This window comes from Pongo pygmaeus, chromosome 1 (genome assembly GCF_028885625.2).
Source record: "Pongo pygmaeus isolate AG05252 chromosome 1, NHGRI_mPonPyg2-v2.0_pri, whole genome shotgun sequence".
NCBI classification, from domain to species: Eukaryota; Metazoa; Chordata; class Mammalia; order Primates; family Hominidae; genus Pongo; species Pongo pygmaeus.
Window position 1 is genome coordinate 135564329 of NC_072373.2, and position 16361 is coordinate 135580689.

Here is a 16361-nt window from a genome sequence, read left to right on the forward strand (position 1 = left end):
AAACATTTTGAGGAATTTGTTTTAAAAAGTTATTCAGCCTTTGTATGCAAGGAAAACTATCAACAACCTCATCACATGATGAAGTATATTCTGAATCATCGTAGAATCCAGTCTTTTAGAAAAATGCTAGCTAGTTTCCAAACTTCTGCGTCTGGTTTCTGCTTCTCAGCTATCTCTCCTCCTGGTGAGATTTTCTGGTGGTGCAGAGACAGCTAATCACTGGTTAGACTGCTAGAGCTTGCGGTTGAGTGGTGCCTTTCCAGTCATGATGGATTTGTATTTTCTTACCAATCTCAGCATTATGAAACCCTCACTGCCTGGCCCCTAGAAAGGGAGTTTGCAGTGACAGATTTCATCTCTTGAACACCAGTGAAATATTTGGTTGCACACATAGTTTCATAAAGTATTCGTTGACTCAAAAGGTATTAAGTAAGTGCCTATTATGTGCTGATAATTGTGGAAAGGGTTGAGAGGAAAAAAACAGACAAAAAACCCAATCCAACAGGAAAGATTAACAGGTAAACACACAAGTGAGATTAAGTGAAGTTCTCAATGAAATTGAGTTGGTAAAATTGGCAGCAAGTACTATAAAAGTACAGTGGAAGGGCTGAAACATCTCCGCAGTTATTTTCAGACTTCTCATCAACCACATTTCATCACTGGTTATGCAAAGGGAACTCAAACTCTTCTACATGTCTCCTTGTCTGTCTATTTCAAGGACTAACCATCAGGATATTTTTGCCTAAGAACAATGAGTTCCCCAAACTGCAAAGTATTTTATACACTTTGTGTGCAGTTTTTGTGCAGTTTTGTACTTTTCTGCACTTTTTGTATGTGCAGAACATTTTTGAGTGCTTATGGATGGATTAATTAATCATTCATTTGATGGATTTACCACCCAGTCTTACTTTCCTTCATTGGGAGTAGGAGAAAGCCTGGTGATGGAAGGAAAGCCCCCGGGGTCAGAAGACCAGATCTGCACTGTGTTGTTAGGCAAGCCAGTTTACTCAGATCAGCTGGCCACAGGGTCCTCATCCATAAAAGAATGTCTGTGAGGTTCTCCCACCCTCTGACATCCTAAAATCTAATCAGAAAGGGACTGGTCAAGCCAGAGAGATTATTGTTATAGTTTAGTAACTTTTTGAACTTCTCAGAGCCTCCAAGATAGATCATGGAGGAGGGAGCTGGTAACTGCTAAGCTTGACTTTACTGACGGGGATAAAAAAATTGTGTTAAGGTTAAGGAATAATTTTAACAATCAATTTGTTCTTGTGAACAAATTTCAACAGTGAAATTTTAGATATGTACTTTTTAATGGTGCCAAACAGCAGTTATTATAGATCAACTGCTGTTTGGCACCATTAAAAAGTGTACTTGGCACCGTCAAAAAGTTCATCTGGCCACAATTAGATCAGTCAGGGAAAAACACTTCGCAATGAAATATTATTTACCACGTTTTCTTCCTCCCTCTTCTTGAAAATAGTAATGATTTTAGCATTTTTAAATCTTGAAGAATGTCATTCCGTACTTACTAAAAAGCCTGTGCAAACACCCAACATCTTCTCTTTCCTGTCTATTTTAATGGATATACAAAATAAATATTCACCTAATTAATCAATATTTAAGGCACATTTTGTATCACAATCCAATGGTAAACATTTTTATCAAATGACTGGTCTTGACATTGTTTAAAGCCCTATATGATTTCAGAAAAGTCAGTGACTCCAAGTGGAATTGCAACAATTTCTTGGGTCTTGTAACAAACCTGAAGTGTAACTATTTCTCTTCAGTTACCTTCAATCCCAGAGAGCAAAGAATCACATCCCAGGTGGAGCTAAAGATCTCTTAGGGAAAATGACTCAGGCTAGAGTCTGCATAAAAAGAGGATTGCATGGCTTAGTTTTGCAAACATAAACTTTGTGGGTTTCAGAGCTGGCAGAGAGCTCAAAGAGGAAGTCATCAAGAGCAACTTTCTGCTTCGAGGAAGGAAAGTCTACAAGGGCTAAACCTGGATGTGCTATTTCAGTTCAGGCAAAGGAGGAAAATTAAAATTTTGCACAGTTTTATTCTGTTAAAACAAGTGGTTCAGTAAGCTATATGAAATATGTATATAGTATGCATTAAAATGCAAGACTGACTTCCCTGGGAAAACGTGGGAAAGAAGGAGAGAGGAAACAAACAGTTCTTATACTAAGAATTCTCCAGTCGTGTCTTGCAGGCAATATAGAGTAATAATAATAAAGATGACAGGAGATCCTTTGACAGGATGGCTTAAAATGCCACTCAATAGATTAAGAGTTGTTCTCATGCCTGGCAAGTTTACAGCAAAGCCCAGAAGGAGAAGCCAGAAAATAATTTAGAAAAACCAAAGCTTAAAACTAGTGGCACACAAGTCTGGTTACATTTTTGATTTTCATTTTTGGTTCCTCTGCATTTCGGTGGAACTCAGTCCCACGGATGTCTTCTTCAATGTGAGAACCACCCTCTCTGGAACCACAGAGCTGCAGATGTCACGCTGGAATTCTCCCAGAGGCAAACTGCCAGATGTGAGGCTGCTCTTCCTCAGTCACTATCTCTGGTCGTACCGGGCGGTGCCTGAGCCAACTGACCCTCAGACCTCTGAGCCGAGCCGGTCACACCGTGGCTGACACCGGCATTCGCACCGCCTTTCTCCTGTGCGACCCGCTAAGGGCCCCGCGAGGTGGGCAGGCCAGGTATTCTTGACCTTCGTGGGATAGAAGAAGCCACCGTGGCTGGGAGAGGGCCCTGCTCACCGCCACACGTTTACTTCGCTGCAGGTCCCGAGCTTCTGCCCTAGGTGGGCAAAGCATCTGGGAAATGCCCTCCGCTGGCCGAGGGGAGCCCAGAGCCCGTGCTTTCTATTAAATGTTATAAATGCCGCCTCTCCCACTTTATCACCAAATGGAAGGGAGGAATTCTTCCAAGGCGCCCTCCCTTTCCTGCCATAGACCTGCAGCCCACCTAAGCTGCACGTCGGAGTCGCGGGCCTGGGTGAATCCGGGAGCCTTGGGGGACCCGGGCGCCCGCCGCAAGTAGACCCGCCTGCGTCCTCCAGGGCAGCTCCGCGCTCGGCGGCGCGGTTGAATCACTGGGGTGAGTCACCCCTTGCAGGGTCCCGGAGTTTCCTACCGGGAGGAGGCGGGGCAGGGGTGTGGACTCGCCGGGGGCCGCCCACCGCGACGGCAAGTGACCCGGGCCGGGGGCGGGGAGTCGGGAGGAGCGGCGTGGGCGGGCGCCGGGGGCGGGCAGAGGCGCGGGAGAGCGCGCCGCCGGCCCTTTATAGCGCGCGGGGCACCGGCTCCCCAAGACTCCGAGCTCCCCGCACCCCCTCGCACTCCCTCTGGCCGGCCAAGGGCGCCTGCAGCCCAACCTCCCCAGCCCCCCGGGCGCCACGGAACCCGCTTGATCTCGCCCCCAACTCGTAGACATGGAGACCCCTGCCTGGCCCCGGGTCCCGCGCCCCGAGACCGCCGTCGCTTGGACGCTCCTGCTCGGCTGGGTCTTCGCCCAGGTGGCCGGCGCTTCAGGTGAGTGGCACCAGCCCCTGGAAGCCCGGGGCGCGCCACATGCAGGAGGGAGGCGACAGTCCTGGCTGGCAGCGGGCTCGCCCTGGTTCCCCGGGGCGCCCATGTTGTCCCCCGAGCCTACGGGACTCGGCTGCGCCCACCCAGCCGGGCTTGAATGAACCGAGTCCCTCGGGCGCCGGCGGGAGTTGCAGGGAGGGAGTTGGCGCCCCAGACCCCGCTGCCCCTTCCGCTGGAGAGTTTTGCTCGGGGTGTCCGAGTAATTGGACTGTTGTTGCATAAGCGGACTTTTGGCTCCCGCTTTAACTCTGGGGAAAGGGCTTCCCAGTGAGTTGTGACCTTCAATATAATAGGACTTGGACCTGCGCCTGCACGTGTTGGCGTGCAGAGGTTTGGATATTATCTTTCATTATATGTGCATCTTCCCTTAATAAAGAGCGTCCCTGGTCTTTTTCTGGCCATCTTTGTTCTAGGTTTGGGTAGAGGCAGTCCAAAAGGGCTGGATTGCTGCTTAGATTGGAGCAGGTACAACGTTGTGCGTGCCCCGTATTTCTACGCGGTGTTCGGGACGGCGTAGAGACTGGGACCTGCTGCGTACTGGCAAAGCAGACCTTCATAATAAATTATCCTGATCCAATACAGCCGACGGTGTGACAGGCCACACGTCCACGTGGGTCTCTGTGGAAGTTTCAGTGTAGAGACATTTCAGATAAAAGTGGAAAAAGTGAAGTTTGGCTTTTTTCATTTGCGTGCAGTCCTAACTCTTGTCACACGTGTGGGATTTGCCTTTTTTCCATAACTTACTGAAAACCCTTCCTGGCGGGCTGAACCTGACTCTTCCTGAGCTGAGTCCTGGACTGGCACACTGATGGCTCTGGGCTCTTCCCGGTCAAGTTATAACAAGGCTTTGCCCATGAATAATTTCAAACGAAAATGTCAAGATCCTTGCCGGTGTCCTGGGATTACAAAGTGAATCTTGTCATGAAGAAATTCTAGGTCTAGAAAAAATTTGAAGATTCTTTTTCTCTTGATAATTCACTAATGAAGCTTTTGTGGTTGAAAAATAAAAAGTGAGGTTTATGGTGATGTCAGGTGGGAAGGTGTTTTATACATCAATACATTCGAGTGCTCTGAAGTGCATGTAATAATAGCTGTTTCTCTGTTGTTTAAAGGCACTACAAATACTGTGGCAGCATATAATTTAACTTGGAAATCAACTAATTTCAAGACAATTTTGGAGTGGGAACCCAAACCCCTCAATCAAGTCTACACTGTTCAAATAAGGTAAGCTGGGTACAGAAAAAGAAAATTAAGGTCTTTGATGTTTCTACTCTCCTATGCTGAACACGAATGTCTTTAAAGCTGATTACTGGATGAAATTATTGACAAAGAAGAAGGGATTCTTGGCAATCCGCTGGCCGATGTCATACTCTGTTAGGCCTGCAACATTTCCAGACCTTAAACTGATAGAACATTTTAATTGTTTTAATTGTTTTTGGAAATGATGGGAGAGTTCCTAAGTGGAGTATAAACTGTGGAGAGGTGAACCATCTTGAATAGGCACTGAAGTGTGCTTTGGGTCATGATAGATTATTAATCTCATCTAAACATTGATGTCTTTTTCTATTGCTGTCTAGACTGTGAACAATGTCTAACACCTTAGGGAAGAGGTGGGGAGGAATCCCAATGTATACATTGCCCTTAAGCAGTGTTTGATTCATTCATCTTTGGACTCCATGAATCGAAATTTGGTAGAATACATGATCTTAGTGGAGGAGGCCAAATGTGTGACTCACTGAGCCTGGCAGAGCAGAAATACTCTGCTGTCTGCACCCTCTGGGTCTGGGGTGGCTCTGCTTCTTGGTGCCTCGACTCTGACTGGCAGCTGTCCCCAGGAGGCGATAATTCAGCATATTCAATCTAAGGGTTATGTCTTCCTTGATGGTTTTCATCATATTCTTGGCAAGTTTTTGGTTTTTGAAATGTTCTAAGAGGCTTGGTAGAGATCTTATGAAATAGAGAATAGCTGCTGTGGAAATTATTTTAATGCTAATTACATAAAGGTACAAAAGTAGCACCAGCTAAAATGAAAGGTATTTTGCCGTTCTGTTTTGTTTTAGCTTGTGCCAGGCCTTTTACAGCATTAGGAATGCAACTTCTAGATAACGATGCATCTTTTAAGTGAATGTTCTTGTTTTTCAAAATGAACTTCATGACAGCAGTTGCCAAACCAGCAAGGAGAACTTGCATGCATACGTGCATGCATGTGTGGATATGTATGGGCTTGCGGGGAGAGAAAGATGAAGGAATTTCATAACCTGAAATAATGATTACAGTTCTGGTCAAACTTATCAATTCAGATTTTACCAATTGAGAATTAGTAAGTAATTTCTCTGATACAGGCCTGAAGTTTACCTTAGTAAACACTTTACTTCTATATGGTAAAAATTATATTTTGGGAGGAATGTTTACCTCCTAAATATATTCAATCTAATATTTGAGGGATACATGGGAATGTATTTATGACTCATCTGTTTTTTAAACATAAGCCTTTGTTAACTGTAAGTTCTTGAACTTTATAAGGCCGCTGTTATTTAAATGAGCACAGCTCCTCATCTGCAAACATCAGAGCGCAGGGCTACAACTTGGGGGATGCCAGCCGACTCAGGGTGGTCCTGTGGACTGGACAATCTCTTGCTGCTGTGCCGGAGGGCCTGGGAGCTTTTCCATCAGCCTCTGCCTGAGGTGTGCACTCTTCTCCTGCCCACCCCAGGAATAAATGAGATTCCTGGTTAAAAAGGACCGGAGCAGTCATTTTACAGTTGAGGAAACTGTTGCTCTGAGAATTGAGGGATTTATTCATGACTACACTGATGGTGAGAGCCCATGTCAGGTCTGGAACCAAAGTCTACCCAGTATCCACATACCGCCACCCCCCAGGTGGCTCTGCCACAGTCTGACAGGAGGCCCCAAAGTGGGAGGAAGAAGGAAAGTCTTGCCCACTGCACCTCCTCAGTTGGCCTTCCTCCCTGTTTTCCCTCCCTACAGTTAGCCTCTGAAGCAGCTGCCCCTCTTCCCTCCCCACTGCTCTCACTGCTGCAGCCTGGCTCCAGCCGCAGGACACTACTGCTGTGCAGAAGCCCCTACTTGGAGCTCCAACTGCATTTTTCACCTTTGCTAACAGTTTTCAGTGGTGGTTGGGAAATGTTATTGGCTTAAGCCTTAGCACAAACCATCACCGGTGATATTCATTCCATGGAAATGTTCTGAATTCTAGAGCTGAATTTACAAAGCTTCTGGAAAACAACCTGCAAGCAAATTAGTGACTGAATTTTTTAGTTAACTCAAAATTCCAAATCAGAGGGTTTTGCAATGCCTGGAAGAACCTTGGAGGCTTTTAAAGTGTTAATGCTATTAATGGCATTCAGAGGGATTTTCTACAGAATTGTCCCTTCATTACCTGTTTATACAGTTTTACTACTTACCATGGCACTGTATAAATCCTTGTGCTAAATTTTGCTATAGAGTATGTGGTCCCTGCTGTGAGCTGGGAGGAACCAAATACTGTATCTCTATTGTACATAGAAAGCCCTAGGAGACTTTCTCCTGTTATCTGAACGACTATTTGCTATAGTGATAAAAAGGAAACAGCATAGTCTCATTTGCTTTTTGAAATGGAAATGATAAAACACATTTTGGTCATTCTGGAACAAAATAGCCTCTCTACTTTTATCACATAAAATTAAATAGAAACCAAAATATTTCAATATCAATCTTTGTGCACTTTAGGATAAAGAATGTGTTTACCCAAATCCTTTTGGCCTGGTTACTTAGTTCAGATTTTGAAAGAAAATGTATTTATGGCTTTTATGTGTGAATTTAGACAATGGAATCCACATGGTGCCTCATTTTCCCCGAGATTATGTATTAATTCAACCTGTAAATGCAAACCATCTAATAGTCAGCAAGACCCTATAGCCCTGCTGCTTAATGGGGGTGCACAAGGGCACGCACCCCTCATACCAGGCAGACTGTGTTCATATTAACAGCATCATGGAGGAACTCATGCTGGGGGACAGGGGAGGGAGATGTAAATGCTCAGCAGGGAGATCTGGAGATTCCTGGAGCAGGTGGAGTTGGGACCTGGCCTTGAACGATGGGTCTGGCTCTGGCAGTCAATAATACCAAAGGGAAGAGCAGCATAACTGTCACTTTCCATGGGACAGAAGTGTGTGAATCAAGTTGCAGTGACACTTCACCTATTTATTATTTTGGTCATTTAGAAGAATTTCATTGTCAGTAGAAGTCCTTTAAATCATTTCCCCTTCAATGACGTCTCACAAAAGAACGATCTGTCTTTAGCTTTTTAGTCTCAGACTTTATTAGACAGGTACTACCTGTACTGTTATTCTATAATCTTTGTTGGGATGGATTCACATCTTGCAAAAGCAAGGGAGGCATGTAGTATAATGGGGCAAACAGACCCAGCTCTGCCACTCGTTAGGTATGTGACCTTCTGCAAGTTGCTTAGTGCCTGTGAGCTTCAATGTCCTCATGGATAAGAAAGATCCAACACCTTCTTGGAAGGATTATATCAAATGAAGTAACACGAGTAAAGGGTCCAGTAGAACACCTGACATATAGTGGAGTCAATGAATGATTAATAATAGCGTTAATAGTGCTCATGAGAGAATATGTGTATAACATGTTATTACATAGACTCGCTATATAGACTCTATTCTACATAGAATATAGAACATTATATAACAAACAACTATAATAAGTAGACTGTAGTAAACAACCTCACTTTGTCTCAGTTGCCTCATTTTGATGGAAATCTGCTCTTTCTCTCCTGTTAGCATGACAGAGCATCTACATTCTAAGAAACATATTTAACAAAATGGTTAAGAGTACAGATCCAAGAGTCAAATAGCTGTCTGGTTCAAAGTCCAGCTGTGTGATTTTGAGCTAGTCACCCAGTCTCACTTCGTCTCACTTGCCTTATTTGTAAAAACAAGGCAAATTACAGAGCCATCCCCTGGGTTGCTATGAGGACTCAAACGTGCATCCCAAGTGCTCAGTGTTGCTAGGTATGATGGCTCACACCTGTACATTCAGCACTTTGGTAGGCTGAAGCAGAAGGATAAGCCTGGGCAACATAGCAAGACCCCATCTCTACAAAACAATTTTTTTTAAAAAAGCAAAGTGCTCAGCACAGTAACTGCATCATTAGGGTTGATTGTAGGGCTCCTGATGTTAGCACAGAACACCACAGCCAGGAAGCAGTCTATCTTGTTGGGTGCAAATTGTAACATTCCATTTATTTTTCTTCCTTCTTTTCTTTCTTTAGCACTAAGACAGGAGATTGGAAAAGCAAATGCTTTTACACAGCAGACACAGAGTGTGACCTCACCGACGAGATTGTGAAGGATGTGAAGCAGACGTACTTGGCACGGGTCTTCTCCTACCCGGCAGGGAATGTGGGGAGCACCGGTTCTGCTGGGGAGCCTCTGTATGAGAACTCCCCAGAGTTCACACCTTACCTGGAGAGTAAGTGGCTTGGGATGTAATACCGTTCATTCTTGTTGGAAACATCTGAACATTCTTGTGATCTTGTGCCTTTAGTGACTACTAAATTAAAAATATTTATTCTTTTTTTCTCAGAAACTGGTATGTATCACAGCCCTCTTCACACATTCCAGCTCTTCACACATTCCAGATGTGGTAGGAGGTTCACAGAATGTGAACTTTGGAGCTGATGACAGTGTCATCAAGTAACTTTCTCCCCCAGTCTCTCCCCAGACCCTGTTACTGTCCTCAGTAACCAGCTGACTGTGTGTTGGGAGAGGGCGGGCCAAGGAAGGGGGTAGGGATAGGAAATCCACCAAGGCCAGGATTTTAGCTTTTCCCTATATATAGATCATGTATCCTGATTTTTCTTTCCCATTATCAGACCAAAAATCCCAGTTGAGGCTTTTTCCCAGATGGTCATAAATTGATGAGGAAAGTCCATGGTTTCCCTCTGAGCCCATAATTAGCCTAATTATGCTGACCTTTTCTAATCAGTTGGCCATGATTTGAGTTCCATGATGTGCCAGCACCTGCCCAGCCATCTGCCTGTCACCCTCGTTCTGGTTTTGGAAGGTGGAATACTTTCCTCCTCAGCCTTTGCCCCTGTAAGCTGGCTCTAGGAGCCAGTAAAAGAATGAAGAGAATTCCTGTCAAGTAGGAGATTTAAATTCTTTTGCCGCAACTGTGGCTCTGAGCTAGGCATTTTGGATAAATGCATATAGCACATTGAGTAGAGTGAAATTAGCTTCTCTTGTAAGGCCAGCTGGTTAGAATGAAGATGTTGTGTGAGTGTTAGGCCCAGCGAGAGAGAACAGTTTCTCAAGGTAGTAATGGTGAGGAGAAGGGGTGGACGGACAACCAACCAACCATCCTCCTCTGGTATCTACTTTGAGGGTTGAAATAGGGGGTCTGACCCCAGGCAAATGTGGCTGCCTTCCCAGAGCCCCCATTTGCAAGACCCTCCAGATCCCCAGGTGCTTCTGCTTGTGTCTTTTGTGGCACCAGGCAAGAATGTAGCAGCGTCAGCAGCCCCTCTGGTGACTGTGGCGTGGTTGACATTCATTTCCCCCCTAATTAATGGCATCCTCATGATTCTCTTTTATATTAATAGTTCTTGAGTTTTTTTGTAAGCTACTTCAAATCCTTTGTTGGTGCAAGATAGAAAATATTTTATGTGTTTGTTTTGCATGTGCACACAATATTTGGCCTGTGAATTGATGTTTGTTTTCCTGTCATTTAACCAAAGCACATGAGATAATTGAGCCATTGCAGAGACCCAGTGGTTAAATCCGGCTTCTCGAGGTACCAAGGACATTTCCTGGGCTTTCTCACAGCCCTACATATTTTTGAACCTAAAATATCGTAGTTTATGCTACCGCCCTGTTCAATATAGTAGCCACTAGCCACATGTGGCTGTTGACCACTTGAAATATGGCTAATGCTGTAAGTATAAAGTATACATTGGAATTTAAGAAGTGTAGAATATCTCAAAACTTTTTTATATTGATTACATGTTAAAATGATTATATTCCAGATATATGCAGTTGACTCAAGCAATGCATGGCTGAGAGGCACTGACTCCCTGTGCAGTTGAAAATCCGAGTATAACTTGACTCCCCAAAAACTTAACTACTAATAGCCTACCTATTAGTTGACTGTTGACTGGAGTCTTACCAATAAGAAAAACAGTCAATTAACATACATTTTGTATGTTGCGTGTATTATATACTGTATTCTTACAATAAAGTAAGCTAGAGGAAAGAAAATGTTATTAAGAAAATTATAAGGAAAAGAGGCTGGGCATGGTGGCTCACACCTGTAATCTCAGCACTTTGGGATGCTAAGGCGGGTGGATCACTTGAGGTCAGGAGTTCAAGACCAGCCAGGCCAACATGGTGAAACCCCATCTCTACTAAAAATACAAAAATTAGCCGGGCGTGGTTGTGGGTGCCTGTAATCCCAGCTACTCGGGAGGCTGAGGCAGGAGAATCACTTCAACCCAGGTGGAGGAGGTTGCAGTGAACTGAGATTGCGCCACTGCACTCTGGCCTGGGTGGCAGAGCGAGACTCTGTCTAAAAAAGAAAGAAAAAGGAAGAAAGAAAGAGAGAGAGAGAGGAAGGAAGGAAGGAAGGAAAGAATTATAAGGAAGAGAAAATATATTTACTATTGAGTAAGTGGAAGTGGATCATCATGAAGGTGTTCATCCTCATCTTCATGTTGAGTAGGCTGAGGAGGAGGAGGAGGAGGAAGAGCAGGGGCCATGGCAGGAGAAGAGATGGAGGAAGTAGGAGGAGGCAGGCACACTTGGTGTAACTTTTATTGAAAAAAATTTGCATACAAGTGGATCCACAGAGTTCCAACCCATGTTGTTCAGGGGTCAACTGTCTTTGGTTAAATAAAATATATTATTAAAATTAATTTCACGTGTTCCTTTTTACTTTTTCTAATGTGACTACTAGAAAACTTAAAATGACATCTGAGGCTCCATTGTCTTCCCCTTGGGCCAGCACTGCCACAGAACGTCTTAGGATTCAGCTCCAGGCCGCCACGCCTGCTGCTCTCAGGGAGCTGGTTCTGTGCACGTTTTATATGAGAGATAATTAAGTTGTCAATTGTGATAATGAAACAGGATTTGACTTTGTACAGAATTCTTTGGTTCCAACCAAGCTCATTTCCTTTGTTTCAGCAAACCTCGGACAGCCAACAATTCAGAGTTTTGAACAAGTGGGAACAAAAGTGAATGTGACCGTACAAGATGAACGGACTTTAGTCAGAAGGAACAACACTTTCCTAAGCCTCCGGGATGTTTTTGGCAAGGACTTAATTTATACACTTTATTATTGGAAATCTTCAAGTTCGGGAAAGGTGAGCATTTTTTCATTTGTTTTTATGACCTGTTTTAAATTGTGAATACTTGGGTTTTACAGCCTATTTCTTCCCCAATTCAAAAATAGCAGAACAGGGTTGTTGAGAAGGTGGTGGAGTAGAAAGGGGGAGCGCCCACTGTGGGGAGGGGTGGACAATAGGCCTGGTCCTACCTGTGACTCTGCACTATCTTGTGACTCTGGGCAGGGCCCCCTCGGAGACCCAGGTTCCTCAGCCAATCGGCTGGATCAGGTCATCTCTAAAGGTCCTGCCACGCTCACATTTCTCCCTCTATTGAGGATCCCAGGCACAAAATTTGTTTTGGTTCAATGCATAATACTCCCTTCCTTTTTCTTTTACTGCAGATATCTTCTAAAGGGGCTCAATAGGGTTCAATATGCCTAAATTGGATCTTCTCAGTCTTGGAAAAGGCATTTTTAGCAGTGATCAAGGGAAACTGATTAGCGAAGTCACTTCTAATCCTTCACGTGTCAGCTATGTTCGTGTAGGCTTTGCTTAGAACCTAGGTTTTTACTTCCACAGTGACTTAATAAAGGGGAAAAAATTGACTCTGAGCCCAGATGAATTAAGAACTCTATCTTTTTACAGAAAACAGCCAAAACAAACACTAATGAGTTTTTGATTGATGTGGATAAAGGAGAAAACTACTGTTTCAGTGTTCAAGCAGTGATTCCCTCCCGAACAGCTAACCGGAAGAGTACAGACAGCCCCGTGGAGTGTATGGGCCACAAGAAAGGGGAATTCAGAGGTGAGTGGCTCTGCCAGCCATTTGCCTGGGGGTATGGGTGCCTTCTGGAGGAGTAGCTCCACCCTCAGGGCTGGGATATACTTCTTTGGTTAAATATTCAGGAAAACAAACTGCCTAGAGGTTTTTTTGTTGTTGTTTGTTTGTTTTGGTTTTGATTTTGCTTTTGGTACTCTTAAGATTTTGGACATTCAGAAATGTTTCTGTGTTGATTATGCCCTTGTATTAGCAAGTGTTTTCTTGAGCACCTACCGTGTGCTAAGCCCTCTGCTGGGCACTGGATACACAAACTGTGTTTAGGATTTAGCATCAAGTCACAGATTTCCCTGGGCATTTTTTCATGCTTAAATTCTAATTCTGGGGGTGGCTTCTGGACCAGCTGCAGCAGGACACAGTAGACATTCGTGAGTACCCACTGTGGGCTGTCGCCACAGAGGCTATAGAGTCTAACCCATCAAGGGAAGAGATTGAGTATATCAAATATACCCACATGCATGCATGTGTGCATATGGCTGACACGTGTGTGTACATGCATGTGCATATGTTGGGAGCTCAGGCACATTGTACGAGGAACGGTCCCTAACCGGAAGTGCTGTGGGCCTTCAGACTCTTGCAGGAAGCTGCAAGCCTGTGTGTCTCACTCCACGCCTTACAGGGAAAGTATTCTGAGTACTTTCAGTGAAGAAAAGAGTCAGGGGATATATAAACGATGGCTTACGCTGGGTGTGTTGGCTCACACCTGTAGTCCCAGCACTTTGGGAGGCCCAGGCAGGCAAATCACTTGAGGTCAGGAGTTAGGGACCAGCCTGGCCAACATGGTAAAACCCCATCTCTACTAAAAATACAAAAAGTAGCTGGGTGTGGTTGCACATGTCTGTAGTCCCAGCTACTCGGGAGGTTGAGGCAGGAGAATTGCTTGAACCTGGGAGGCGGAGGCTGAAGTGAGCTGAGATTGCACCACTGTACTCCAGCCTGGGTGACAGAGTGAGACTCCATCTCAAAAAAAAAAAAGAACAAAAAAAAGAAATGATGGCTTAGCTCCATGTGAAGATGATATTTGAACATTTTAAAACACTTTAAATAAACTGTTCTCTCCTGTTTATTGCCACTGACAGGAGAGGTTTCTCTTTACCTCTGGTCCTGCACCCCTCTGAGCCATCCTACCCACAGCCTTCAGTCATCATCCTAAAGCCTAGCTCTAATTCCACTGCCTCTCCTTTTGTGCACACACACTTCTCTGCTTCCCTAGCCCTTCTCTATCTTGGAGAGGCATTTCAAATGCCACTTCCACCAGAAAGCCTTCCTACTACACCAACTAGTTACTATCTCTTCTTCACCCGAATCCTGGTAGCACTTTGGATCTCCCACTTTGCACTTAGGGTTCACCTTCTGCTATAATCATTGCCATCAATCTCAGCATCATTTTTAGGCACTTCTTTCAAGCCGTTGTTCTTACCTCCAGCTACATATCTTTTCTGGACTGTGCATTATTCAGTTTATTAAATGCCCATTAAATGTGTTTAGCCATTGTCAATTACTCTGAAACGTTCAGGGTTTGACAAATTCTTTCCTAATCTAAGTGTGGTGGAAAGAGTGGAAGAAAGAAATTTCAAATTGCACAAAAATAGGATGGTGTAATTTGGGGTTATGCCCTCAATTTTGCCCACTGATAAATGGGATTTGAGCTCTCCGAGTTGACTAGATGCCCTTTATTTTTCAGAAATATTCTACATCATTGGAGCTGTGGTATTTGCGGTCATCATCCTTGTCATCATCCTGGCTATATCTCTACACAAGTGTAGAAAGGCAGGAGTGGGGCAGAGCTGGAAGGAGAACTCCCCGCTGAATGTCGCATAAAGGAAGCACTGTTGGAGCTACTGCACTGTGACCGAGAACTTTTAAGAGGATAGAATACATGGAAACACAAATGAGTATTTCGGAGCATGAAGACCCTGGAGTTCAAAAAAGTTCTTGATATGACCTGTTATTACCATTAGCTTTCTGGTTTTGACATCAGCATTAGTCACTTTGAAATGTAACGAATGGTACTACAACCAATTCCAAGTTTTAATTTTTAACACTATGGCACCTTTTGCACATAACATGCTTTAGATTATATATTCCGCACTCAAGGAGTAACCAGGTCATCCAAGCAAAAACAAATGGGAAAATGTCTTAAAAAATCCTGGGTGGACTTTTGAAAAGCTTTTTTTTTTCTGTTTTTTTTTTTGAGACAGAATCTTGCTCTGTTGCCCAGGCTGGAGTGCAGTGGCCGCGACCTGGGCTCACTGCATCCTCCGCCTCTCGGGTTCAAGCAATTCTCTGCCTCAGCCTCCCAAGTAGCTGGGATTACAGGCGCGCACTACTACACCCAGCTAATTTTTGTATTTTTAGTAGAGATGGTGTTTCACCATCTTGGCCAGGCTGGTCTTGAATTCCTGACCTCTGGTGATCCACCTGCCTTGGCCTCCCAAAGTGCTAGTATTACGGGCATGAACCACCATGCCCAGCCGAAAATCTTTTGAGAGGCTGATTTCAATCCATATAGGAAAGTAAAATGGAAATTGGGTGAATTTCTAGGACTTTTCTAACATATGTCTATAATATAGTGTTTAGGTTCTTTTTTTTTTCAGGAATACATTTGGAAATTCAAAACAATTGGCAAACTTTGTATTAATGTGTTAAGTGCGGGAGACATTGGTATTCTGGGCACCTTCCTAATATGCTTTACAATCTGCACTTTAACTGACTTAAGTGGCATTAAACATTTGAGAGCTAACTATATTTTTATAAGACTACTATACAAACTACAGACTTTATGATTTAAGGTACTTAAAGCTTCTATGGTTGACATTGTATATATAATTTTTTTAAAAGGTTTTCTATATGGGGATTTTCTATTTATGTAGGTAATATTGTTCTATTTGTATATATTGAGATAATTTATTTAATATACTTTTATATAAATAAAGGTGACTGGGAATTGTTACTGTTGTACTTATTCTATCTTCCATTCATTATTTATGTATGGTTTGGTGTTTGTATTACCTCTACTACAGTAAATGACTGTAAAATTTGTCAGTGGCTTACAACAACGTATCTTTTTCACTTATAATACATTTTGGTGACTGTAGGCTGACTGCATCTCTTCTCAATGTCTTCTCATTCTAGGATGCAAACCAATGGAGAAGCCCCTAATTAGATCAGGGCAGAGGGAAAAACAAAAAACTGGTGGAAACCGGCAATCACAGCTTCAAGCCTTAAGCCCATCTCCTACACTTCTGCTCTGTACGTGCCCATTGTCACTTCTGTTCACATGCTACTGTCCCAAACAAGTGACCAAGCCTGATAATACCTTGTCTACTGGAGTCACCGCAAGGCACATGACAGGGGGCAGGGATGTCGTCTTACAGGGAAGGGAAAAGATAATGCTCTCTACTGCGGACTTGGAGAGATTTCTTCCCATTGGCAGTAGTTTGACTAATTGGAGATGAGAAAAAAAGAAACATTCTTGGGATGATTGTATTGAAAGAAAATTAGGTAAAAGGACAATATAGGATAGGGAGAGAGATAAGTGGAATGAGATCTCTAGTCCATTAAAAGCAAGCTAGAT

The 16361-nt window shown here is 43.7% G+C and overlaps 1 protein-coding gene across 2 annotated transcripts; it reads left to right on the forward strand.

Annotated features, from left to right (window-relative positions):
* Positions 1-3233: 3233 nt before the first annotated feature.
* Positions 3234-15737, forward strand: F3 (coagulation factor III, tissue factor). Of its 2 annotated transcripts, XM_054449092.2 has the most exons (6): positions 3234-3548; positions 4718-4829; positions 8896-9095; positions 11804-11982; positions 12592-12751; positions 14469-15737. In XM_054449092.2, the coding sequence occupies exons 1-6, from the start codon at positions 3449-3451 to the stop codon at positions 14603-14605; spliced, it is 888 nt and encodes a 295-aa protein (XP_054305067.1). In that variant the 5' UTR covers positions 3234-3448; the 3' UTR covers positions 14606-15737. The 2 variants fall into 2 exon arrangements, with proteins under 2 accessions (XP_054305067.1, XP_054305075.1); XM_054449100.2 differs by lacking the exon at positions 12592-12751 and having other exon boundaries at positions 3261-3548.
* Positions 15738-16361: the final 624 nt, after the last annotated feature.